This window comes from Microcaecilia unicolor, chromosome 5 (genome assembly GCF_901765095.1).
Source record: "Microcaecilia unicolor chromosome 5, aMicUni1.1, whole genome shotgun sequence".
NCBI classification, from domain to species: Eukaryota; Metazoa; Chordata; class Amphibia; order Gymnophiona; family Siphonopidae; genus Microcaecilia; species Microcaecilia unicolor.
The window spans coordinates 250,235,224-250,263,202 of record NC_044035.1 but is presented as its reverse complement, the minus strand read 5'-3'; the positions used below and the strand labels follow the sequence as shown (position 1 = coordinate 250,263,202).

At 49.4% G+C, this 27,979-nt stretch overlaps 1 protein-coding gene across 1 annotated transcript in view; it reads left to right on the top strand.

The window, feature by feature from the left end:
• KPNA1 (karyopherin subunit alpha 1) overlaps window positions 1–27,979 on the top strand; it is a 268,403-nt gene that overhangs the window by 89,802 nt on the left and 150,622 nt on the right. The window contains 1 exon segment of the mRNA XM_030203977.1: window positions 12,866–12,997. Coding sequence (XP_030059837.1) covers window positions 12,866–12,997 — 132 coding nt within the window.

Genomic DNA, 27,979 nt, shown 5'->3' with positions numbered 1-27,979 from the left:
AACCGGACTATCTCGAGCACTGACCCTCGTGTGGTGTCTTCAGTGTCTTGGGCCCGACCATCTTCCAGCTTCTTGTAAGCTGTGTAAGTTGATGAAGAAGCGGACCCAAGTGGCTCGAGAGGCTCAGCGTGAGAAACATTTTCCTGAGCGGTCCGGTCTTTCGACATCAGCTTTGACCTCGGTACCGAGGGCATCGATGTCGAGGGAGGCAGCGACGCTGAGAGCGCAGGTAATGGCTGCAGAGAGACCGCAGCGAGCTGGGAGCAGCGAGCCATCACCTGAGAGTCTTACTTTCTCATCCTTTGTGCGGGAAATGTCTAAGGACATTCCATTCTCTATGGAGGTTGTGGATGAGCCCAGAGCAGAGATGCTCAAAGTCCTGCATTATCCTTCTCCACCTGCAGAGGTTACAATGGCCCCCCTGCACAATACACTCAGGGAAGTGCTGATGCAGAATTGGTCTTGCCCTCTCTCTAACCCAGTGGCCCCAGTGGTCCCCAAGAAGTCCAAGTCCCAGTACAGAGTCGATGGAGAGCCTGTAATGGTGAAGGCCGAACTTCCTCATGATTCAATGGTTGTGGACTCTGCTCTCAGAAGAGCCAAGAGTACTAGAGACTATGCCTTGGCGTCCCAGGCAGAGAGTCTAGGACCTTGGATTCTTTTGGGAGGCACACGTATCAGGCTGCAGTGCTCGCCGCCAAGATCCAAACATACCAGCTCTACACGAGCATTCACTTACGGAACTTGGTGAGGCAACTGTCCAGTTTAGTTGAAGCACTTCTTCCGGAGCTTGCTGAACCTTTTCACCAGGTGGTCAGACAGCAGAAGGCGTGTCGCAAATTCCTGGCCAGGGGGTCGTATGACACTTTTTATGTGGCATCCAGAGTAGCTACTCAAGGTATAGTGATGCGTAGACTCTCATGGCTGCGTGTCTCTGACCTGGATCAGAAGACCCAGCAGCGAATGGCGGATGTTCCTTTCCGGGGGGATAATCTCTTTGGGGAAAAAGTAGAGGATATGGTTGATCAGATGAAAAAGCATCATGATGCCATGGATTCTGTCTCCCTCTGGATGTCTTCTACTGCCTCCTCATCCAGGAGGTTTTTTGGAGGGAGGAGGAGTGCTCCCTATTCCTACAATAGGCATAGGTACACTCCTGCCTCTCTTCAGCTGGTTCAGGCTCAGTCCCAGCATGTGCGTTATCATCAACGCCGTGCGCCTAAGGCCCCTAGGGCTCCCCAGCAAAAGCAAGGGATGGGCTTTTGACTGGCTCCAGTACAGCATAGCCACAGTAAAAGTGTCCATACCAGGTGACTTGCCTGTTGGGGGGAGGTTGATATTTTTTCACCAAAGGTGGCCTCTTATAACCTCTGACAAGTGGGTTCTTCAAATAGTCCAGTTGGGATACACACTCAATCTGGCATCCAAGCCTCCAAATTGCCCACTGGGAGCTCAGTCCTTCAGCTCCCAGCACAAGCAGGTACTTGCAGAGGAACTCTCCGCCCTTCTACAGTCCAATGCGGTCGAACCCTTTCCACCAGGGGAAGAAGAGCTGGGATTCTATTTCAGGTACTTCCTTGTGCAAAAGAAAACGGGGGGGGGGGGGGGGGGGGGGTTGGGGTTGGGGTGCGTCCCATCCTAGACCTAAGGGCCCTGAAGAAATTCCTAGTCCGAGAAAAGTTCAGGATGATTTCCCTGGGCACCCTTCTTCCCATGATTCAGAAAAACAATTGGCTGTGCTCTCTGGACTTAAAGGATGCCTATACTCACATTTCAATACTTCCAGCTCACAGAAGGTATCTTTGGTTTCAGCTGGGATTTTAGCATTTTCAGTACTGCGTACTGCCCTTTGGTCTCGCATCTGCACCCAGGCTTTTCACAAAATGCCTGGCAGCTGTCGCAGCATCGCTAAGCATGCTGGGACTACATGTCTTCCCATATCTCGACGATTGGCTGGTGAAGAACTCCTCCGAGGCAGGGGCTCTTTGGTCCATGCAGATGACTATTCGACTGCTGGAGCTATTGGGGCTTGCTTGCTTCCAGGAAAGATTCCACGAAAAAGTGTTATTTTTTTTAATGGGGGAGGTTTGCTGTCTGGTGTGACAGCAAGGCCCTAGATCCTTTTTCTTGTCCTACACGGATCCTGCTTGAATACCTTCTACACTTATAAGAGTCTGGTCTCAAGACCAACTCCGTAAGAGTTAACCTTAGCGCAATCGGTGCTTACCATCAACGTGTGGAAGGTCAGCCTATCTCTGGACAGCCTTTAGTTGTTCGCTTCATGAGAGGTTTTCTTTTGTCAAAGCCCCCTGTCAAACCTTCAACAGTGTCATGGGATCTCAACTTTGTCCTCACCCAGCTGATGAAAGCTCCTTTTGAGCCACTGAATTCCTGCCATCTGAAGTACTTGACCTGGAAGGTCATTTTCTTGGTGGCTGTCACTTCAGCTCATAGAGTCAGTGAGCTCCAAGCCTTGGTAGTTCATGCTCCTTTATATAAAGTTTCATCATAATAGAGTAGTCCTCCGCACTCACCCTAAGTTCTTGCTGAAGGTGGTGTCGGAGTTCCATCTGAACCAGTCAATTGTCTTGCCAATATTCTTTCCCCATTCTCATACCCACCCTGGTGGTGAAGACAAGTTGCACACCTTGGACTGTAAGAGAGCATTGGACTTTTACGTGGAGCGGACAAAGCCCTACAGACAGTTTGCCCAATTGTTTGTTTCTTTCAATCCCAACAGGAGGGGAGTTGACATCGGAAAACGCACTATCTCCAGTTGGCTAGCAGATTGCATTTCCTTCACTTATGCCCAAGCTGGTCTGACTTTAGAGGGCTATGTCACGGCTCATAGTGTTAGAGCCATGGCTGCGTCAGTGGCTCACTTAGCCTTCATTGAAGAGATTTGCAAGGCTGCAAAGTGGGCATCAGTCCACACATTCACATCTCACTACTGTCTTCAGCAGGATACCCGACGCGACAGTTGGTTTGGGCAGTCGGTGCTGCAGAATCTGTTTGGGGTTTAGAATCCAACTCCACCGTCCTAGGCCCATTTCTGTTCTGTTCCAGGCTGCACTCTCAGTTGTGTTTCTTTTCAGGTCAATCTCTGTTATGTCCTCGCCGTTGCGAGGCCCAATTGACCAATGTTCCTTGTTTTGAGTGAGTCTGGTGGCTAGTGATACCCCACAAGTAAGAATTTGAGCCGCCTTGTCCTCGGAGAAAATGAAGATACATACCTGTGGCAGGTATTCTCCGAGGACAGCAGGCTCAATATTCTTACAACCCTCTCTCCTCCCCATTGGAGTTGTTCCTTTTATGTTTTGCTTTTTATTAAACTAAGTGCTGAATGTTCGCGTTGCGGGCGGGAAGCCGCCCACACATGCGCGGTGGGTTGGCCTACGCGGCAAAACGTTCGCGAAGGTTCTTCAGCTTTGAAGTTGTTCCATCTCCTGGGCCGTCGTGGACGACGACCCACAAGTAAGAATATTGAGCCTGCTGTCCTCTGAGAATACCTGCTACAGGTATGTATCTTCATTCTACAGCAAGAGGCTTCATAACTAGAACAAATAACATTGGTGAAAGGGGGCAGCCTTGACAGGGTTCCCTTGGCCAACAAAAACATAGTTACCTCCATTCACAGGGTCACAGGCTCAGGGAGAAACATAAAGAGCTTGAATCCATCTTCTAAAGCCAGAACCAAAACCAAAGCCATCTAGAACCTGAGTCATAAATGGCCAATGGACTCTATCAAACGCCTTTTCAGCATCTAGACCAAGAAGGTAAACAATGATTTTCTTTCCGGGTTATGTGAAACAAATTAATCATACATCGAACGTTGTCCATAGCCTGTCTGTGGGGAGCAAAGCCTACCTGGTCAGGGTGAATTAGATCTAGCAGTACCATAGCCAGCCAGTTGCTGAGAAACTTGGCTAATTTTTTGATTTCAGAATTAAGTATGGAGATGGGGAGGTATGATGCACAATCCGTTTTGTCCTTAACCTGGCTTGGGGATAACCTCAATCCAAGCTTCCATCATAGATGGAGGGAGATCTTCCCCTGAACACACACCATTAAGAAACTCAGCTAATACAGGAGCCAGCTCTCCCACAAAAGGTTTATAAAGGTCAGTGGGCAGACCATCTAACCCAGGCGATTTCCCTGTGGGAAGCTGTTTTATAAACCAACGGACTTTTTACAAGAACAGACCTTTCGGTACAACCCTTTGTTCTTCCGTCAGATTGGGAAGTGAGTAGGCGGACAAGTAGTCCCCAATGGCCTTGAACCGAATTGAGGAGTCCAAGGTATATAAGGATTGATAATTTTGAAAAAGCTGATAAATCAATTAAGATTTAGTCAAGAGATCACCTTATCTGTCCCCCACTTTAAGGATCGTACGGTCTACCTGCTGTTGGCGCAATTTAAGAGCCAAAGAACGTCCCGGTTTATTATTATACAGATAATGAGTCTGTTGTTGTTCACCTCTAAGAAACTGTAACCATTCTGTGTATATGTGATCAAGCCGTAAACGATGAGCCTGAATTTCACACAAAGTGGATGTCGAACGGGTGGACTTGTGTTTCTCCTGTAATAAATCTAGCTGAGAGAGACGTGTATCCATCTCCGCATGTTGAGCTCTGGCCTATGAACTAGCGTTTTGCAGAAAGTAACCCCTGGTAACTGCCTTAAGGGCATCCCAGACAGTACTTAAGGAGGGACCTGAGTTCAAATTAATATCTAAGTATTTCCTGAGTAAGGATCTGTAGCCCTTCAGGATCTCTTCATCTCGCAACAAGCTAGTATTCAATGTCCTTCTATCCCTATCCTCCTCACGAAGGGCAGGGATTCGAGCCCATACAGGGGCATGATCAGAAATCGTAATAGGTCCAATGTCAGATGTGTATCCAGCTTGTGCCAGGAAGATGTCATCTAAAATGTAATCAATCCGAGAGTAAGTGTTCTGAGGATGAGAATAAAAAGAGTAACTGCGAGATGTCCTGAGGAAGGCTTACCAATGCTTTAGAGACCCTAGCATCAGTGGCGGATGCCACACCTTATCTGTCCAGTATAGGCTGAACCGTTGCATTAAAATCGCCTTCCACTACTGACTTACCATAGGGACAAGACAAAAAGACTTTGCTAATCCTGCTGAAAAATCCCTCCTGGGAGGAGTCGGGAGCATGTACAGAGGTCGGTGTAAAAGCCAAGTTATCCAGTAATAGGTTCAAAATAAAAAATCTGCCCTCTGAGTCTCTCTTAATCTTCATGACCTGTATCTGTAAAGAAGAGTGAATCAAAATAGTAACCCCTCGTTTCTTAGAGGCAGCAGAGGCACAGAAGACATGGGGATAACAAGGATGCAACAAGAATCGCTCATGTTCCCTTCTGAAATGCGTTTCCTGCAAGAACACCACATGAGGTTTAAAGAACAAAAGTTGTTTGAAAAAGTTTGGAGTTTCTGAGGCGAGTTCAGTCCCTTGACATTGTAAGTCAAAATCTTTGTCCACAGTCATAAAACAAGCAGGGTAAACATTAATGCAAGTTTCAATGACATTGACATGAACCCATTAGAGTCAGAGCAAAATATACAGCCCACCCCCTCAAGAAAGTAGCCCTCCTCCCACCCGCCGAACACCAACCTCCTCCGTTCCATCCAATACTAGACAGATATCAGGAAGGACAACTGAATGGGAAAGTTAAGGATTAAGACCCCCAGCACTCAGTACACCACTCAAACCTTCACCTACACATTCACACATAACCTACCCACCCTTAAAGATGCAGGACAAAAAAAAAAAAACATCCCAGCCATACACAGAGCAACATAAATTCCTCTCCATCTCCAAACGACCTAAAGTGATGTGTAAACAAAAATAAACTGAGGTATAAAAGTCAGTGACCTAAGTGGAGCCTTCAGGAATGAGTCGAGCAGAAGCTGCGTTTTTCTTTGCCTTATGATTGATACATTTTTGAAGCTTAGCCCTAGTCGAAGGAACCAAATCCACAGGTGGAACTGCAGTAAGCATCAGTCCAGTATTGTGCAAAATCTTCCAGGCCTCAGTAAGGTGGCGAACACGGTGCAGTTTCCCCTTAGCAGCAAAGCGCAAAAGGGAAGGCCCAGCAATGATAAATCTTTCATTTAACTAGGATATCCAGAACAGGTTTCATTGCACGCCTCTAGGACAACGTAAACTGCGATAAATCCTGGTAAACCAGGACCTTAACCTCATTATAGTCCACATAAGGTAGCTGATGAGCCCATTGCAACAGGCGTTCTTTGAGAATATCGGAGGCAAGAGTGGCCTAGTGGTTAGGGTGGTGGACTTTGGTCCTGGGGAACTGAGGAACTGAGTTCGATTCCCGGCACAGGCAGTTCCTTGTGACTCTGGGCAAGTCACTTAACCCTCCATTGCCTGCCGCATTGAGCCTGCCATGAGTGGGAAAGCGCGGGGTACAAATGTAATAAAAAAAAAAAAGACGCACTATGATGTCCCGTGGTTGGTTGTCCACAGGTTTCCCCAGGGCTCTGTGCGCTCTCTCTATCAAGTTCACTAGAGTCAAGCTCTGCACCCAACAATTTCTCACAGATTACCTGTGCTATAATAGGTATGTCCTCTGTATCGCCAGACTCGGGAACACCATGGAGACTGAGATTGTTCCGGCACCCGCGATTCTCTAAATCGTCAACTTTATACTGTAGTTTCTCATAGTGAGCCAAAACTTGCGAGAGATGGGAATCGGTGTTGTTCAACCTGACTATCCATGTGCACCTCCACATGGCCACTCAGCTCGCATGGGTCAATGCTAATGCCGTCCATGCGCTTGAGAATTTCCTCATTAGAGGACTTGATCTCCACACGTATCTCCTCGGAGGCATTTAGATGTCTTTTGGGAGCCCCCGCTTAGGAAGAGCTTGTTGCATTTCAGTCTGTGACAGAGTGGATTCGGAGTCAGAGTGAGAAAGGCGTGCAGGTGACACGTGGCGTTGCAGGCCCTTACCAGATTGCCTAGCGGATTGATGCTGTCCCTTCTTCTGAACCGTTGACATAGGCACATAGTCTTGCTCATTTCAACAAGTCTATCTAAAAGGAAAAATTAATGAAGAGAAACAAAATACAGGCTGGATGGTGGCAGATTTTGCTTTTGAAGATAGGAAAGTGTAGGAGCTATAGACTCAAGCAGCCATCTAGTGCTGTGATGTCACTTCCTCTCCCAGGACTTGCCAACTTTTTATGAGCATTTTTATGCAAGGATTCTGCAAACTACTCTACTAACAAATATTCTGAAGAAGGGAACCCAGTTCATGTGGGGCTGAGAGCAACAAGAGGAATGACTTTCCCAGCAGAAGACACCATGAAATGTGACACCAGGGCATGCTAGGGAGATAAAATTCCTTGATGAAATCAAGGACTTCTTTATGGAGCAGCTGGTTCTGGACCAGCAAGAGGGAGTGCAAGTCTAGACCTAGTTCTTAGTGGGGTTCATGATCTGGTGCAGGACATAATGATGCTGGGGCCACTTAAGTGATTACATGATCAGATTTGATATAATCTCTGGAGTAAGTACACAAGGAAATCCAATACATTAGCATTTAACTTTCAAAAAGGAGACTATGGTTAACATAAGTATATAAGTAATGCCACACTGGGAAAAGACCAAAGGTCCATCGAGCCCAGCATCCTGTCCACGACAGCGGCCAATCCAGGCCAAGGGCACCTGCCAAGCTTCCCAAACGTACATTATATACATGTTATTCCCGGAATTGTGGAGTTTTCCCCAAGTCCATTTAGTAGCGGTTTATGGACTTGTCCTTTAGGAAACCGTCTAACCCCCTTTTAAACTCTGCCAAGCTAACCGCCTTCACCACGTTCTCCGGCAACAAATTCTAGAGTTTAATTACGCGTTGGGTGAAGAAACATTTTCTCCGATTTGTTTTAAATTTACTACACTGTAGTTTCATCGCATGCCCCCTAGTCCTAGTATTTTTGGAAAGCGTGAACAGACGCTTCACATCCACCCGTTCCACTCCACTCATTATTTTATATACCTCTATCATGTCTCCCCTCAGCTGTCTCTTCTACAAGCTGAAAAGCCCTAGCCTCCTTAGTCTTTCTTCATAGGGAAGTCGTCCCATCCCCGCTATCATTTTAGTCGCCCTTCGCTGCACTTTTTTCAATTCCATGATATCTTTCTTGAGATGAGGCGACCAGAATTGAACACAATACTCAAGGTGCGGTCGCACCATGGAACGATATAACGGCATTATAACATCCTCACACCTGTTTTCCATACCTTTCCTAATAATACCCAACATTCTATTCGCTTTCCGAGCCGCAGCAGCACACTGAGCAGAAGGTTTCAGTGTATTATCGACGACACCCAGATCCCTTTCTTGGTCCGTAACTCCTAATGTGGAACCTTGCATGATGTAGCTATAATTCGGGTTCTTTTTTCCCACATGCATCACCTTGCAATTGCTCACATTAAACGTCATCTGCTATTTAGCTGCCCAGTCTCCCAGTCTCGTAAGGTCCTTCTGTAATTTTTCACAATCCTGTCACGAGTTAACGACTTTGAATAACTTTGTCATCAGCAAATTTAATTACCTCGCTAGTTACTCCCATCTCTAAATCATTTATAAATATATTAAAAAGCAGCGGTCCTAGCACAGACCCCTGAGGAACTCCACTAACTACCCTTCTCCATTGTGAATACTGCCCATTTAACCCCACTCTCTGTTTCCTATCCTTCAACCAGTTTTTAATCCACAATAGGACTTTTCCTCCTATCCCATGACCCTCCAATTTCCTCTGTAGCCTTTCATGAGGTACCTTGTCAAACGCCTTTTGACAATCCAGATACACAATATCAACTGGCTCCCCTTTGTTCACATGTTTGTTTACTCCTTCAAAGAATTGAAGTAAATTGGTCAGGCAAGATTTCCCCACACAAAAGCCGTGCTGACTCGGTCTCAGTAATCCATGTCCTCGGATGTGCTCTGTAAGTTTGTTTTTAATAATAGCCTCTACCATTTTCCCCGGCACCGACGTCAGACTCACCAGTCTATAATTTCCTGGATCTCCCCTGGAACCTTTTTTAAAAATGGGCGTTACTTTGGCCCACCCTCCAATCTTCCGGTACCACGCTCGATTTTAAGGATAAATTGCAAATCACTAGCAGTAGCTCCGCAAGCTCATTTTTCAGTTCTATCAGTACTCTAGGATGAATACCATCCCGTCCAGGAGATTTGCTACTCTTCAGTTTGCTGAACTGCCCCATTACGTCCTCCAGGTTTACTGTGAAGTTAGTAAGTTTCTCTGACTCGTCCGCTTGAAATATCATTTCCGACACTGGTATCCCACCCAAATCTTCCTCTGTGAAGACCGAAGCAAAAAATTCATTCAATCTATCCGCTACGTCTTTGTCTTCCTTGATCGCCCCTTTTACCCCTCTGTCATCCAGCGGCCCAACTGATTCTTTTGCCGGCTTCCGGCTTTTAATATACCCAAAAATTTTTTTACTATGCTTTTTTGCCTCTAATGCTATCTTTTTTTTCGTAATCCCTCTTGGCCTTCTTTATCTGCACCTTGCATTTGCTTTGACACTCCTTATGCTGCTTGTTATTTTCAGACGGTTCCTTCTTCCATTTTCTGAAGGCATTTCTTTTAGCCCTAATAGCTTCCTTCACCTCACTTTTCAACCAGGCCGGCTGTCTTTTGGAGTTCCGCCTTTCTGTTCTAATTTGTGGAATATGTTTGGCCTGGGCCTCCAGGATGGTATTTTTGAACAGCGTCCATGCCTGTTGTACAGTTTGTACCCTCTCAGTTGTCCCCGTAAGTTTTTTTTTTATTTTTTTTTTTCTTCCCACCGTTCTTCTCATTTTATCATAGTCTCCTTTTTTTTAAAGTTAAACGCTAACGTATTTGACTTCCTGTGTATAGTTACTTCAAGGTTGATATCAAAACTGATCATATTATGATCACTGTTATCAAGCGGCCCCAGTACCAACAAAAAACAAAACCCTTTAGGGAGCAGCTGCAAAGGCATGGATGCAATTCAAAAATACCACTCTGAAATCCCAGGCCAGTTATATTCCATGTATTAAAAAAGGAGGAAGGAAGGCCAAACGATAGCCGGTATGGTTAAAAAAATGAGGTGAAGGAAGCTGTTAGAGCTAAAAGAAAATCCTTCATTAATTGGAAGAAGGATCTGACTGAAAATAACAGGAAACAACATAAGTAATAGCAAGTCAAATGTAAAGCACTGATAAGGAAGGTAAAGAGACTTTGAAAATAAGATTACATTAGAGGCAAAAACACACAGTAGAAACTTTTTTTTAGGTATATTAGAAGTAAGAAGCCGGTAAAAGAATAGGTTGAACCGCTAGATGTCTTAGGGGTAAAAGGGGTACTCAAGGAAGATGAGGCCATAGAGAGATTCAATTAATTCTCTGCTTCAGTTTTCACCAGTCCTTTTTTTTTTTTTTTTTTTTGTAGGAAAAAAGGTACTGGTACTCATGGGTGTGGTCAGCAACTATGGCTCCACCCCTATGGTAGCCACACCCCTTATACCTGCCATGGTGCATATATATATATATATATATATATATATATATTATTGAAAATACTATACCAGTATAGGAGAAAAAAAAGTAAGATTTCTTTTTCATTATAAATTTCTGTAAGCTGTTACAGCTCCAGTATACTCGGTGCAGAATAAGACAGCAGGTGTAAATTCTCAAATTGGACATATTCCAAACACTTTGTTTTTCTGATTATGTTGGTCTCTGTCTCTGATTCTGTTCCTCTCTGTCTGTTTTCAGGGCTTCCTTTCCATTTATTTCTTTACTTTCCTCTTTTCTTCATTTCTTGCCCTACATCCATAGGTAAAAGCTGGGTCCTCCGCAGACTTGACTGGAGGAGGTATAGAGTGGATCCAACTTTTGCCTATTTTCTCCATCCATGTGCAGTTTTTCTCCTCTTTTCCCTTTCCCTCATCTCTGTCTGTATGCATCTCTTTCCTCTTTTCTTCCCTCCCCTCTCATCCATCCATATCCAGTATTTTTCCTCTTCCCCCCGCCATCCATTTCTAGCATTTCTCCTCTCTCCTCACCTCCACCCATGTTCATCTCACTTCCTTTGTCTTCCCTCCCCTCCATCCATGTCCAGCATTTCAGCTCTCTCTCCTCCATCCATGTGCATCTCCTCCTCTGTCTTCCCTCCCCTCCATTCATGTCCAGTATTTCTCCTCTCCCCCCTCCACTCCATGCAGGTGCATCTACTTCCTCTGTCTTCCCTCCCCTCCATCCCTGTGCATTTCCTTCCTCTGCCTTTCCTTCCCTCCAACATTTCTCCTCTCTTCCCTGCCCTCCACTCCATCCATGTCCAGCATTTCTCCTCTCTCCTCTCCCTTCCATCCATGTGTATCTCCTTCCTGTCCTCCCTCTCCTCCATCCATGTCTAGCATTTCTCCTGCCCTCCCCTCCATCCATTCATGTCTAGCATTTCTCCTGCCCTCCCCTCCATCCATTCATGTCTAGCATTTCTCCTGCCCTCCCCTCCATCCATTCATGTCTAGCATTTCTCCTGCCCTCCCCTCCATCCATCCATGTCCAACAACTCTCCTCTGCCCCCTATCCACCCCTCCCATCCATATCTAGTGACTTGCCCCAGCCTCCACCTGCCCGCCCTCAGATTCCCAATAACCTTCCTTACCTTCCTGCCACCCTGCATTTAAATCTTTTACCTCAAGTCGCAATGGTGGCAGTGAAAGCAGCTGGCTCTCTTCCAGCCTTCCCTTCCCTCTGTGTCCCGCCCTCGCGGAAACGGGAAATTACATCAGAGGAAGGCAGGACTTTGAGAGGGAATGGAAGGCTGGAGGTGAGGCTGCTGCGACTTGAGGTAAAATAAAAGAATTAAATGCAGAGTGGCAGGAATAGAAAGGAGGGCTGTCGGGGAGCTGAGGGCGGGCAGGTGAGTGGACCTGGGAAAAAAGGTCCCGGAACGCTGTAGCAGCACAAAAAAAGCACTGATTTTTTCCAAGGAAGCGTGGAAGAAATGCCAGTGCCGGAAATGCTATTGTCAGAGAAACTGAAACAAATATCTATAAACCTAGAAAATGTAATGGAGCAATTTGACAAATTGAAGAGTAGCAAATGTTAGATGGTATACATCCCAGAGTACTAATATGTTTAGCATTTCTCCCTCTCTTTGCCCTCTCTCTATCAATGTGGCATCTCTCCCTCTCCTCCACCCCCATGTACAAGATTTCTCCCTTTTTGGCCCCTCTGCCTCTTTTCTGCACCTCTCCCTTCTTCCCCTGCACACTCATTTCCAGCAATTCTCCCTCTCCTTCTCTCCCCCACCCCATACACAACTCTACCTCTGTTCCAGTTTCTCCACTCCCTGCAGCATCTCTCTCCTCTTCTCGACGGGTCTGCGGCAATAACAGCAATTTCTACACACTGCCTGCCGCTAACTCAGAAGCCTCCCCTCTGCTGTGTCTTGCCCAGGCAGAAACAGGACGTTGCAACAGAGGACGGATGCGGCAGAGGGGAGGCTTTGAAATAGCTACAGACAGCATGTAGGTATTGCTGCCGCTGACCCATTGATGAGAGCTATGCTTAATAAGGGAGAAAGAGGGATAGCTATGGAGCCCAGCCCGCTTCCTTCCATGCTGGTGCTGTCAAGGGTGCACTGCTGCTGGGTGAGCCTAAGCCAAATTGAGTGGTCCCAGTCCCACCTGTGGCTATGCCCCTGTACTGGTGTAGTCTTTTGTTAAACAGAAAATTAATTTTTAGCTGAATGCCTGTCTTCACAGTTGACCTGAGATGCTGATTCTACCTTGATTAACTGTTCGCTTTCCATTTCAGTTTGAAGCTGCCTGGGTGCTGACAAACATTGCGTCAGGAAATTCCCTTCAGACACGCATTGTGATCCAGGCAGAGGCTGTACCTATCTTCATTGAGTTGCTCAGCTCAGAATTTGAAGATGTCCAAGAGCAGGTAAGGGACAACTGCATTATTCTTCAATGTCTTGTGTCAGAATGTAGTGGAAGGGAGAAAGTGTATTAATCTGTCAAACAAAATTTGTAAAGGAGTAGTCAGATTGGTAGAGAAGCAGGCTGAAAACCAATGATGAAGGTAGGATTCAAATCCTTCTCCCAATGACATTCCTGTGACTTAAGGCATCACACTTCATCCTCCATTGCTTAAAGCACAACTTAGACTGTTAGCTCTTTTAGGCAGGGGGATACCTACTATGCCTGAGTATGTAACTCAGTGCTCACCATTCTTTGGCTGCAACCTCAATTCACATAGCCACAGAAAGCACATGACCCTAATACTCGGAGGTGGACCCTTTTGTCAGGGGGTTCATTTGTCGGGGGCCAAATTGTGGGCAGGCCCTTTTGGCTATGTAGTTGTTGTTGTTGTTTTTTTTTTTTTTCGGGACTATTTTGTTTGGGCCTTTTTATTGGGTCTGTTTTGACCTGGTACCATCTACTGTATGTCTTTCCTCCGGGGCCCATGGTAGATTGTGTGTTTGAAAAAACTCACTTTGCTCCAGGGTCAAATAATTCTCGTAGCCCCAGATTGGCCACAGAGGCCATGGTATGTAGACGTGATTCAACTGCTGGATGGGGATCCTTTATGTCTTCTGCAGGTACACGGCCTACTGAAGCTAGGTCCAGTTCTCATGGATGATTCGAGCCCCTTTGGTCTTAAAGGGCTCAGTTGAGACAAAAAGGTTATTCTGATTTGGTCATTGCTACCTTGCTTCAAGCTTGAAAATATGCTACATCCATGTTGTATGTGAGGGTGTGGAGGACGTTTGAGGGCTGATGTTCTGAGCATGGCCTTTCTCCCATCTCTGCTCAGATTGCACACACAGCGTTTCTCCAGGCAGGCCTCCAAACAGATATCGGCATTGGGTGCTCTAAAAGTTCATGTGGCGGCTTTGGCCTGTTTCAGCGGCCCACTACACAAGACATCTCATGTGGCTCACCTAGCTATCATTCGGTTCTTGCGGGGAGCAGGCCACTTGAGGTCTCCCTTTTGTAGTGTCCAAAGTGGAACCTTAATTTAGTCATTTCGGACTCTTCAGAAGCCTCCTTTTGAGTCACTCACTCCAGAAGGCCTTCTTGAAAGATCTTATGCTAAAGACAGCGTTCTTGGTACCTGTTGCATCGGCACGTAGGGTTTCGGAACTTCTTGCTCTTGTCTGGATCTTTCTTCACTTTTCAGAGGCAGGGGGTCTCCCTGTCCGTTGTTCCTTCCTTTCTTCTGAGTGGTATAAGCATTTCATCTCAACCAACCAATCTGTGGAGCTTCTGTCCTTTCGCAGAGAGGGTGAAGAGGCTCAGTTTTCTTCCTTGAAGCTTCTCAATGTGTGTAGAGTTCTAGTTTAGATATCTGGAAGTCATGAATAATCAGACGGATTGTGCGTTTTGTAAGCGCCTCATGGCGTCTATGCCTACAGTTGCTAAATAGCTGAAGGAGACTATCGTATCAGCTTGTTTGCTTGTGGGGAAGCAGGCACCTTGGGCCTTGTGGGCTCATTCTATGAGTCGTACAGAGACATCCTGGGCGGAGACTACCTTTCTGTCTCCAGCGGATGTTTGCAAGGCAGCAACGTGGTCCACACTGCATACCTTTGCCAAGCTGTACAGGCTGGATGTTGCAACACGCTCAGAAGCTAGTTTTGGGGCTTTGATCCTCAGGATAGCAGTGCCAGGATCCCACCCACTTTAGGGATTGCTTTTAAACAACCCATGGAGGATGGAGTGCTTTTAAACATCCCATGGAGTGGAGGAGTAGCCTAGTGGTTAGTGCAGTGGACTTTGATCCTGGGGAACTGGGTTCGATTCCCACTGCAGCTCCTTGTGACTTTGGGCAAGTCACTTAACCCTCCATTGCCCCAGGTACAAAATAAGTACCTGTATATATATATAAACCACTTTGAATATAGTTGCAAAATACCACAGATAGGCGGTATATCAAGTCCTATTTCCCTTTCCCTTTCCCATCAGTTCTGGAATAGTGGGAAACTATGTATTGGAAGGAGAAATTAGGTTTTACCTGATGATTTTCTTTCTATTAGTCCTTCCCACTATTCGAGAGGCCAGCCTGAGGTTTGAGATGTTTAGTCGTTGCAGAGTAATGGGTCAAATAACTGTCACCTTGCATTGTGCTTCCTGAATATTTCTTGTTCTCTACAAGTTGTCCAGAGATGAGAGGTCCACACATGTTTCCTCATCTGGTTATTGTTAGGTTAGCAATTTGTTTAAGGTGGTTGTGATTTTTTTCTGGGTTTATGTTTACTGCTTGTCTACATACAGTGGGGGAAATAAGTATTTGATCCCTTGCTGATTTTGTAAGTTTGCCCACTGACAAAGACATGAACAGCCCATAATTGAAGGGTAGGTTATTGGTAACAGTGAGAGATAGCACATCACAAATTAAATCCGGAAAATCACATTGTGGAAAGTATATGAATTTATTTGCATTCTGCAGAGGGAAATAAGTATTTAATCCCTCTGGCAAACAAGACCTAATACTTGGTGGCAAAACCCTTGTTGGCAAGCACAGCGGTCAGACGTCTTCTGTAGTTGATGATGAGGTTTGCACACATGTCAGGAGGAATTTTGGTCCACTCCTCTTTGCAGATCATCTCTAAATCATTAAGAGTTCTGGGCTGTCGCTTGGCAACTCGCAGCTTCAGCTCCCTCCATAAGTTTTCAATGGGATTAAGGTCTGGTGACTGGCTAGGCCACTCCATGACCCTAATGTGCTTCTTCCTGAGCCACTCCTTTGTTGCCTTGGCTGTATGTTTTGGGTCATTGTCGTGCTGGAAGACCCAGCCACGACCCATTTTTAAGGCCCTGGCGGAGGGAAGGAGGTTGTCACTCAGAATTGTACGGTACATGGCCCCATCCATTCTCCCATTGATGCGGTGAAGTAGTCCTGTGCCCTTAGCAGAGAAACACCCCCAAAACATAACATTTCCACCTCCATGCTTGACAGTGGGGACGGTGTTCTTTGGGTCATAGGCAGCATTTCTCTTCCTCCAAACACGGCGAGTTGAGTTCATGCCAAAGAGCTCAATTTTTGTCTCATCTGACCACAGCACCTTCTCCCAATCACTCTCGGCATCATCCAGGTGTTCACTGGCAAACTTCAGACGGGCCGTCACATGTGCCTTCCGGAGCAGGGGGACCTTGCGGGCACTGCAGGATTGCAATCCGTTATGTCGTAATGTGTTACCAATGGTTTTCGTGGTGACAGTGGTCCCAGCTGCCTTGAGATCATTGACAAGTTCCCCCCTTGTAGTTGTAGGCTGATTTCTAACCTTCCTCATGATCAAGGATACCCCACGAGGTGAGATTTTGCGTGGAGCCCCAGATCTTTGTCGATTGACAGTCATTTTGTACTTCTTCCATTTTCTTACTATGGCACCAACAGTTGTCTCCTTCTCGCCCAGCGTCTTACTGATGGTTTTGTAGCCCATTCCAGCCTTGTGCAGGTGTATGATCTTGTCCCTGACATCCTTAGACAGCTCCTTGCTCTTGGCCATTTTGTAGAGGTTAGAGTCTGACTGATTCACTGAGTCTGTGGACAGGTGTCTTTCATACAGGTGACCATTGCCGACAGCTGTCTGTCATGCAGGTAACGAGTTGATTTGGAGCATCTACCTGGTCTGTAGGGGCCAGATCTCTTACTGGTTGGTGGGGGATCAAATACTTATTTCCCTCTGCAGAATGCAAATAAATTCATATACTTTCCACAATGTGATTTTCCGGATTTAATTTGTGATGTGCTATCTCTCACTGTTACCAATAACCTACCCTTCAATTATGGGCTGCTCATGTCTTTGTCAGTGGGCAAACTTACAAAATCAGCAAGGGATCAAATACTTATTTCCCCCACTGTAAATACTAAGGAAGTGGACTGAATGCCAGAAGAGATCTCAGATCAGTTTTCACTTCTCTGTCTCCACCTGCTGGTTGATGGACACAACTATCCCACAGGTTCTGGAAAAGTGGGAAGAACTAATGGAAAGAAAATGATCAGGTAAGACCTAATTTCTTCTTTCTGAGTACATTATCTGCTTATTTGGATTTACTTACTGCCTCTTTGAAGGAATTCACTTGAGGTGTACAGTAAGAAATCAAACATGAATAATAGACAATTCCATCAGTAAAAATATTCAAATACAAAGTATGGCATAGCATACTACTTACAATGTCAACACAATACATAATAGAACATTTTAATGACAGTGTAGGGTATGAGCAAAGATGGAACATATAGATAGGTAAGAGGAGTTAGAAAATAAGGTGACTAATTTAAAGAAAGTTGCACATGAAATAACATATAGATAGGTAAGAGAGTAAGAGGAGTTAGAAAGTAAGATGACTAATTTAAAGAGAGGTGCACATGAGATCAGAGAGATGGTTAAATATTATCTCAGCTAGGGTAGGCGTGGATAAACATGTCCTGCTACAGTATGTGCAGCTCATGTCGCTCCTTGTGTGTGTGAGACAGATTAACAAGTTACTTCTTCCATTAAAGGCCTGGTTGAAGAGCCAAGCTTTAACCTGCTTCCTGAAGTAGAGATAATCTTGTTTCTCCGAGGACAAGCAGGCTGCTTGTTCTCACGACTGGGTGACGTCCGCGGCAGCCCCCACCAACCGGAAGAAGCTTCGCGGGCGGTCCGCACGCAGGGCATGCCCACCGCGCATGCGCGGCCGTCTTCCCGCCCGTGCGCGACCGTTCCCGCCAGTCTTTTCTTTTCCGCGCTGGAGAGAGTCGTGCGTCGCCGCTCTCTCTGTCAGCCCCGGAAAACCGTCGCGTTGTCCGCGAATTCGCTAATTTTCTGTTTCTTGTTGCCGCGTGCTTCAAACCCTTTTTTCCTTTTTAAAAAAAAAAAAAGAGAACGCGCTGAATTTTCCCCTCATTTTCTAGCGGGGGCATCGCGTTGCGGCCTTGTGGCCTCGCGGTCGATTTATTTTTTGAGGTGTGATTTACCGCCACCATCGGCGACTTTAACTTCGCCGACGCGATTTTTCCGTCGATGTCCTCGAAGGTCCCGAGTGGATTTAAGAAGTGTGGTCGGTGCGGCCGGCCTATCTCGCAGACCGACACCCACGCTTGGTGCCTCCAGTGCCTTGGGCCGGAGCACAATATCAAGTCGTGTTCTTTGTGTCTTGGTCTCCGGAAACGGACGCAGGTTGCGAGGCAAGTTCTTTGGGACCGTCTTTTTGGAACTTGAGCCGGCCCCTTGACGTCGACCTCGACGGTATCGGTAACGACGGCCGGTTCTTCGGTACCGGTATCGATGTCCGCGAAATCGGCACCGATAGCATCGACCCCAGGAGTACAGGTCCCGTCGGCCCGCCTGTCCTCCGGTGACGGTAGGGGTGAGAGGCCGCGTGGGCAGTCGGCCCCAGTCACTCCCTCTGCTCATGGCCCTCGGGACCGAACCCTGTCTGACCCAGCCCCTCGAGACCGAGGGGGATCGACCTCCTCCTCCTCCGTTCCACCTGGCGCCGATGACGGGCACCGCAAAAAACAGAAGAAGCACCGTCATCGGTCCCCATCGGTGCCCTCGGTGCCGGAGAGGAGTCGACGCCAAAGCGTCCACGTCGAGAGGAAAGGTCCCCCTCGGTAGTGGAGGTACCGACACGTCAGGGTCCCAGCACTTCGGTGCAGTCTCCTGGACCCGAGCAGCTTCCGGCACAGACGCCTCTACCGGCCTCCCCGTCTTTCCCGACAGCGGGCCTGGACGAGTACCTCCGAGCCATCCTTCCGGGGATCCTGGAAGGGCTGATGCGCCAGGCTGTGCCGGCGCCGGGGGTGCTTGCGCCCTCGGCGCCGTTGACTGGCGCCGGCGAGCTTTAGCCCGGTGCCGAGGCCTTCGACACCGCCGCCGCTTGCGGCGCCGGTCTCGACCGCCACGCAGGTGGAGTCCCCGTTGATGTTGATGGAGGGAGCTTCGTGCCCGCCGGCGCGGGAGTCCACCGCTCGACGACACCGAGGCCTCGGTGCCTCGACGTCGAGCCGGGCCCGGTTAAGGACTCAGCTACATGGGCTTATGTCCGATACCGAGGAAGAGGCCTCGTGGGGGGAAGAGGAGAACCCCAGATATTTCTCCTCAGAGGAGTCTGTGGGCCTCCCCTCTGACCCCACGCCTTCACCGGAGAGGAAGCTCTCGCCTCCTGAGAGCCTCTCCTTTGCCTCCTTTGTCAGGGACATGTCTATTTGCATTCCCTTCCCCGTGGTCTCTGTGGATGAGCCGAGGGCTGAGATGCTCGAGGTCCTCGACTATCCATCACCACCTAGAGAGTCCTCCATGGTGCCGTTGCATAATGTCCTTAAGGAGACACTGCTTCGGATCTGGATGCGACCGTTATCTAATCCCACCATCCCCAAGAAAGCAGAGTCCCAGTACAGAATTCACTTGGACCCAGAGTTAATGCGGCCCCAATTGCCTCATGACTCGGCGGTCGTGGATTCTGCTCTCAAGAGGGCACGGAGTTCGAGGGATACCGCCTCGGCGCCCCCGGGGCGGGAGTCTCGCACTCTGGACTCGTTTGGGAGGAAGGCCTACCAATCTTCCATGCTCGTGACCCGCATCCAATCTTACCAGCTCTACACGAGCATCCACATGCGGAACAATGTGAAGCAACTGGCGGACCTGGTTGATAAGCTCCCGCCGGAGCAGTCCAGGCCTTTTCAGGAGGTGGTCAGGCAGCTGAAGGCGTGTAGAAAGTTCCTGTCCAGGGGTATCTGACACCTGTGACGTGGCATCTCGTGCTGCGGCCCAAGGTATAGTGATGCGCAGGCTCTCATGGCTGCGTGCCTCTGACCTGGACAACCACACCCAGCAGAGACTGGCCGATGTCCCTTGCCGGGGGGATAATATCTTTGGTGAGAAGGTCGAGCAGCTGGTGGACCAACTGCATCAGCGGGAAACCGCCCTCGACAAGCTCTCCCACCGGGCGCCTTCAGCATCCACCTCAGCAGGTGGACGTTTTTCCCGGGCCCGGAAGGCTGTGCCCTATTCTTTTGCCAAGCGTAGGTACACCCAGCCGGCCCAAAGGCCTTGTCAGGCACAGGGACAGCCCCAGCGCGCTCGTTCTCGTCAACAGCGTGCGCCTAAGCAGCCCCCTGCGCCTCCACAGCAAAAGCCGGGGACGGGCTTTTGACTGGATCCACGGGAACATAGCCGCCCTCAAAGTGTCCGTACCGGACGATCTGCCGGTCGGAGGGAGGTTAAAATTTTTTCACCAAAGGTGGCCTCTCATAACCTCCGACCAGTGGGTTCTCCAAATGGTGCGGTGCGGATACGTCCTGAATTTGGCCTCCCTGCCACCAAATTGTCCTCCGGGAGCTCAATCCTTCAGCTCCCATCACAAGCAGGTACTTGCAGAGGAACTCTCCGCCCTTCTCAGCGCCAATGCGGTCGAGCCCATACCACCCGGGCAGGAAGGGCAGGGATTCTATTCCAGGTACTTCCTTGTGGAAAAGAAAACAGGGGGGATGCGTCCCATCCTAGACCTGAGAGGCCTGAACAAATTCCTGGTCAAAGAGAAGTTCAGGATGCTTTCCTTGGGCACCCTTCTGCCAATGATTCAGAAAAACGATTGGCTATGTTCCCTGGATTTAAAGGACGCATACACTCACATCCCGATACTGCCAGCCCACAGACAGTATCTCAGATTCCGCCTGGGCGCACGGCACTTTCAGTATTTTGTGCTGCCCTTTGGGCTCGCCTCTGCCCCACGAGTGTTTACAAAGTGCCTCGTGGTGGTAGCGGCGTATCTACGCAAGCTGGGAGTGCACGTGTTCCCCTATCTCGACGATTGGCTGGTCAAGAACACCTCGGAGGCAGGAGCCCTCCGGTCCATGCAGTGCACTATTCAACTCCTGGAGCTACTGGGGTTTGTGATAAATTACCCAAAGTCCCATCTCCAGCCAACCCAGTCTCTGGAATTCATAGGAGCGCTGCTGAATACCCAGACGGCTCAGGCCTTCCTTCCCGAAGCGAGGGCCGACAACCTCCTGTCCCTGGCTTCGCAGACCAGAGCGTCTCAGCAGGTCACAGCTCGGCAGATGTTGAGACTTCTGGGTCATATGGCCTCCACAGTCCATGTGACTCCCATGGCTCGTCTTCACATGAGATCTGCTCAATGGACCCTAGCTTCCCAGTGGTTCCAAGCCACCGGGAATCTAGAAGATGTCATCCGCCTCTCCACCAGTTGCCGCACTTCACTGCTCTGGTGGACCATTCGGACAAATTTGACCCTGGGACGTCAATTCCAAATTCCACAGCCCACGAAAGTGCTGACGACGGATGCATCTCGCCTGGGGTGGGGAGCTCATGTCGATGGGCTTCACACCCAAGGTCTGTGGTCCCTCCAGGAAAAGGATCTGCAGATCAACCTCCTGGAGCTCCGAGCGATCTGGAACGCACTGAAGGCTTTCAGAGATCGGCTGTCCTGCCAGATTATCCAAATTCGGACAGACAATCAGGTTGCAATGTATTACACCAACAAGCAGGGGGGCACCGGATCTCGCCCCTTGTGTCAGGAAGCCGTCGGGATGTGGCGTTGGGCTTGCCAGTCCGGCATGCTCCTCCAAGCCACATACCTGGCAGGTGTAAACAACAGTCTGGCCGACAGACTGAGCAGAGTCATGCAACCGCATGAGTGGTCGCTTCATTCCAGAGTGGTACGCAAGATCTTCCGAGAGTGGGGCACCCCCTCGGTGGACCTTTTCGCCTCTCAGACCAACCACAAGCTGCCTCTGTTCCAGACTTCAGGCACACGGCGGGCTAGCGTCGGATGCCTTTCTCCTCCATTGGGGGACCGGCCTCCTGTATGCTTATCCTCCCATACCTTTGGTGGGGAAGACCTTACTGAAGCTCAAGCAAGACCGCGGCACCATGATTCTGATAGCGCCCTTTTGGCCCCGTCAGATCTGGTTCCCTCTTCTTCTGGAGTTGTCCTCCGAAGAACCGTGGAGATTGGAGTGTTTTCTGACTCTCATTTCGCAGAACGACGGAGCGCTTCTGCACCCCAACCTTCAGTCTCTGGCTCTCACGGCCCGGATGTTGAGGGCGTAGACTTCGCTGCGTTGGGTCTGTCGGAGGGTGTCTCCCGTGTCTTGCTTGCCTCTAGGAAGGATTCCACTAAAAAGAGTTACCTTTTCAAGTGGAGGAGGTTTGTCGTTTGGTGTGAGAGCAAGGCCCTAGAACCTCGTTCTTGCCCTGCACAGAACCTGCTTGAATACCTTCTGCACTTATCAGAGTCTGGCCTCAAGACCAACTCAGTAAGGAATCACCTTAGTGCGATTAGTGCTTACCATTATCGTGTGGAAGGTAAAGCCATCTCTGGAGAGCCTTTAGTCGTTCGATTCATGAGAGGCTTGCTTCTGTCAAAGCCCCCTATCAAGCCTCCTGCAGTGTCATGGGATCTCAACGTCGTCCTCACCCAGCTGATGAAACCTCCTTTTGAGCCACTGAATACCTGCCATCTGAAGTACTTGACCTGGAAGGTCATTTTCTTGGTGGCAGTTACTTCAGCTCGTAGGGTCAGTGAGCTTCAAGCCCTGGTAGCTAATGCTCCATATACCAAATTTCATCACAACAGAGTAGTGCTCCGCACCCACCCAAAGTTCCTGCCGAAGGTGGTGTCGGAGTTCCATCTTAACCAGTCAATTGTCTTGCCAACATTCTTTCCCAGGCCGCATACCCGCCCTGCTGAACGTCAGTTGCACACATTGGACTGCAAGAGAGCATTGGCCTTCTACTTGGAGCGGACACAGCCCCACAGACAGTCCGCCCAATTGTTTGTTTCTTTCGACCCTAACAGGCTAGGGGTCGCTGTCGGGAAACGCACCATCTCCAATTGGCTAGCAGATTGCATTTCCTTCACTTACGCCGAGGCTGGGCTGGCTCTTGAGGGTCATGTCACGGCTCATAGTGTTAGAGCCATGGCAGCGTCAGTGGCCCACTTGAAGTCAGCCACTATTGAAGAGATTTGCAAGGCTGCGACGTGGTCATCGGTCCACACATTCACATCACATTACTGCCTCCAGCAGGATACCCGACGCGACAGTCGGTTCGGGCAGTCGGTGCTGCAGAATCTGTTTGGGGTGTAAATCCAACTCCACCCTCCAGGACCCGCATTTATTCTGGTCAGGCTGCACTCTCAGTTAGTTGTTCTTCGTAGGTCAATTTTCTGTTGTATCCTCGCCGTTGCGAGATTCAATTGACCTGGGTTCTTGTTTTGAGTGAGCCTGAGAGCTAGGGATACCCCAGTCGTGAGAACAAGCAGCCTGCTTGTCCTCGGAGAAAGTGAATGATACATACCTGTAGCAGGTGTTCTCCGAGGACAGCAGGCTGATTGTTCTCACCTACCCTCCCTCCTCCCCTTTGGAGTTGCGTTTTCATCATTTTTGCTTGTCATTCAACTGGCGGGAACGGTCGTGCACGGGCGGGAAGACGGCCGCGCATGCGCGGTGGGCGTGCCCTGCGTGCGGACCGCCCGTGAAGCTTCTTCCGGTTGGTGGGGGCTGCCGCGGACGTCACCCAGTCGTGAGAACAATCAGCCTGCTGTCCTCGGAGAACACCTGCTACAGGTATGTATCATTCACTGTTAAGTGGAGCCTTTCAGGAAGTGCAATTCCAGAGTGTGGAGCTACTTCGGAGAAGGCTTGCTTGCGGCGATCACATCGTGTAATGTCTTTTGGAGAGGGTGTGGATAGTGATAGTCCTTGAGAGGACCTTAGCGTCTTTGTAGGTGTGTAGAGGATCATCCTATTCAGGTACGTCGGCGCCATTTCCTTTGACAGCCTTGAAGATCAGACATAGAGTTTTAAATTTAAACCTGTATTGTACTGGTAGCCAGTGAAGTTTTTGCAAAAATGGTGTGATGTGGTCACATCGCTTGCAACCTTCTATTAGCCTTGCAGCATTCTGAATCAGTTGGAGCTGGTGCAAGCCGTTTGTAGTCAGACTGTTGTAGAGTGCATTACAGTAATCTAGTTGATTTTATCATGGCATGCACAACTGTCACAAATAGTAGAAGCAGCTCTTGAAGGTTGCTTGGATTTGGAAATCAGAGTAAGTGTTGAATCTAATTATATTCCAAGGTTGCTGGCATGATTTGAGGGGGAGTTCGTACTTCCCAAAAGAGGTTTTGATGTCTGGTATTTATCCACTTGTAGAAAAGCTTGATTTTTTTGTGTTTAGCCCATTCATGAATTGATGTTAGACAAGTAATTAGTTTATTCAGGGCTGTACATGTTTAATTGCACCTATCTCTGACCTTGCGTGTTAAAGGAGATGCTTCGGAGCATTGGAATTAACGAGCAGTATGTAGGGCGCAGATAGCTGAGCCCTGAGTTATGCAGCACATGCATTGCACACATCATTGCCGCCTCTTTCCTCTTTGGAGTTTTTCTTGTTCTTCCAGCCTGCTGTTGGTCAGCAACTTTATCCTGATGGCCTTCTGAATTTTTGTGCTTTTAACTAGAATGCTTAAGACGGGGGCGGACTGATAGTGATCTGGGCCCCGGGCAGAAGGGGTCATTGGACTGCCCCCCTTTTGTTTCCAGCACCCTCCCTTGCAGACAAAAGTCCCCTGGGCCCTACCTTGAAGGATCCTGGTGGTCTAGTGGCCTCTTTATGATGGTAGGAAAGAGTTCTACTCTTTCCTTCCCGCTGCCGTTGCTCTACGCGGCTATGCTGCTTCTTAATGGCTGCAGAGACTTCCTATGGAAGTTTTGCAGGTCTCTGCAGCCATTTTGAAAACGCGGCAGGGCTGGACAGAACAGCGCAGCAGGCAGGAAAGAGTGAGGTTCTGAACTCTCTCAAGGTGGTGGCACTGGTGGAAAGAGGAGAGGTTCTGGACTCGATGGGGGGACTTGATGTGGGGGAGAAGGGAGATGTGCTGAACCCATGGGTGGAGAGGGGGTAGGTGCTGGATGTTCAGGGGTGGGGGGATAGGAGATATGCCAGACTTTGGGTTTGGGAACCAGGGAGAGAAGAGGAAGATGGCAGACCATCATGGGGGAGGGGAGGTGGAGATGATGGACCGTAGGTGGAGGGGAGAGAGTGAGTAAGAGAAGAGATACAGGTACACAAACCCTGATGCCGTGTTCCTTCCCGATTTGTGTAGACGATAAACCACACTTCTTTTTTCCGCGCTCGGGACGGCTGTGTTTACCGTCATTTTGCGCCCTGAGGAGACCCTCGCGCTTTTCTTCCGTCCTTCCATTTCGGAAGTCTTATTTTTGTTCTACTTCGCGTGTTCTAAAAAAAAAAAGAAAATGTTTCCTTTATTTTCGAGTTCTTTTTCCCGTGTAAGTTTCCTTTCGCTTTCGATAGCGGCCCTGTTGGTCGCTCATACGGGTTTTTCTCCCTTTTATTTTTGGTGCCTTTGCCATCATTGCGAATTTTGATTTCGCCGGCGTGATTTTTCCGCCCATGTCATCGAAGCCTCCCAGCGGTTTCAAGAAGTGCACCCAGTGCAACCGGGCTATCTCGCTCACTGATAGGCATGCTTCGTGCCTTCAGTGTCTGGGGGCTGGGCACCGTCCTCAGGCCTGTACTCTTTGTTGTTTGTTAAAAAAGAGAACTCAGGCGGCGAGATTGGCCCAGTGGAACGTTCTGTTCGGGGCCTTGCCCAGTGCTTCGATGGTCTCAGTATCCAGGTCATCGGCCGGTGCATTGACGTCTGCGGTACCGAGGTCATCGACTGGTGCTCCAGCGTCTACGGTACCGAGATCGTCGTTGGTACTGATGTCATCGGAGGGTGCTTTGTCCGGAGTGCAGGTGAGGGCTGTCCATTCCCCTGCTGGTGGCAGTGAGCCCTCGAGTAGGTCTCTCTCCCCCCCCCCCCCCCCCCCCCCCGGGATCGACCTTCGGACCCGGCCCCGAGGAAGAGGCGCTTGGATTCGATGTCCTTCTCGTCGGTACCGGGCGGCTCCTGTGACATGCTTTGTGTGAAAGCAAAGAAGCATCGCCACCGGTCACCTTCCCGACGTGGTACCGAGAGCTCTGGGTCGCCGAGGAAGTCGGCACCCACTAGGCATCGATGCCGGGAGGACAGCTCACCCTCTATTCAGGAGGTGTCGATGCGCTCTACCCTGGACAGCCCGGTACCGCCTCTGTGCCCCGAGCAGATTCTCAGTTCGTCGCCTGTACCGGACTCCCAGCTTTCCTTGACAGCCGCTCTAAGCGAGAGCCTCAGGGCCATCTTTCCAGGGATCCTGGAGGAGCTGTTGCGCCCTTCTTCGGTACCGGGGGTGCTTGCGCTGCCGGTGCCGTCAAGTCAGGCGACAGCTGGCCCCTTGCCCGTCGTGAGGTCTCCTGTGCCGGTACCGCTTGCAGTGCCCGCGTCGGCTGCCTACCAGGTAGACTCTCCGACGTCGATGGAGAGAGCTTCATCGTCGCCGATGCGAGAGTCTACTCCTCGACGTTTCCATCGTGGCCATGTGTCTACGGAGTTGAGGCGGGCGAGGCTTCGGACAGAGGTTTATGAACTAGTGTCCGACACAGATGGTGAGGCCTCGTGGGAAGCAGAGGAAGACGTCAGATATTTCTCGGATGAGGAGTCTGACTGTCTTCCTTTTGATCCCACTCCCTCCCCTGAAAGACAGCTTTCTTCTCCTGAGAGTCTGTCTTTCGCGGCCTTTGTTCGGGAAATGTCTACGGCAATTCCCTTCCCTGTGGTTACGGAGGATGAGCCAAGGGCTGAAATGTTTGAGCTTTTGGACTATCCTTCGCCACCTAAGGAATCGTGCACAGTACCTATGCATCATGTCTTCAAGAAGACACTGCTGGAGAACTGGGCGAAGCCGCTAACTAATCCCCACATTCCCAAGAAGATCGAGTCCCAGTATCGGATCCATGGGAACCCTGAGTTGATGCGGACTCAGTTGCCTCACGACTCTGGGGTTGTGGATCTGGCCCTTAAGAAGGTCAAGAGTTCTAGAGAGTATGCTTCGGTGCCCCCGGGCAGAGACTCTAAAACCCTGGATTCTTTTGGGAGGAAGGCCTACCATTCCTCAATGCTCGTGGCCAAAATCCAGACTTACCAGCTCTACACGAGCATTCATATGCGGAATAATGTCCGACAGTTGGCGGACTTGGCGGATAAGCTCCCTTCTGAGCAAGCCAAGCCTTTTCAGCAGGTGGTCAGGCAGCTGAAGGCGTGTCGTAAATTCCTGGCAAGGGGTGTTCACGATACTTTTGATGTCGCGTCCAGGGCCGCTGCTCAAGGTGTGGTGATGCGCAGACTCTCATGGCTGCATGCCTCCGACCTGGAGAATAGGATCCAGCAGCGGATTGCGAATTCCCCTTGCCGGGGGGATAATATTTTTGGTGAAAAGGTCAAACAGGTGGTAGAGCAGCTCCACCAGCGGGACACCGCTTTCGACAAATTCTCCCGCCGGGCGCCTTCAGCATCTACCTCAACTGGTAGACGTTTTTATGGTGGAAGAAGGACTGTTACCTATTCTTCTAATAGGCGTAGGTACAATCCTCCCTCTCGCGAACCTGCTGCCCTGGCCAAGCCCCAGTGCGCTCTCCCTCGTCAGCAGCGTGCGACTCAGCAAGCCCCTGCGGCTCCCCAGCAAAAGCAAGGGGCGGGCTTTTGACTGGCTCCAGCAGAGCATAGCCGAAGTCAGTGTCTGCTGGACGATTTACCGGTCAGGGGGAGGTTAAAATATTTTCACCAAAGGTGGCCTCTCATAACCTCCGACCACTGGGTTCTGCAAATAGTCCGGCAGGGATACTCCCTCAATTTGATTTCCAAGCCTCCAAATTGCCAACCGGGAGCTCAGTTCTTCAGCTTCCAGCACAAGCAGGTACTTGCAGAGGAACTCTCTGTCCTTCTCAGCGCCAATGCTGTCAAGCCCGTGCCACCTGGGCAAGAAGGGCGGGGATTCTATTCTAGATACTTCCTTGTGGAAAAGAAA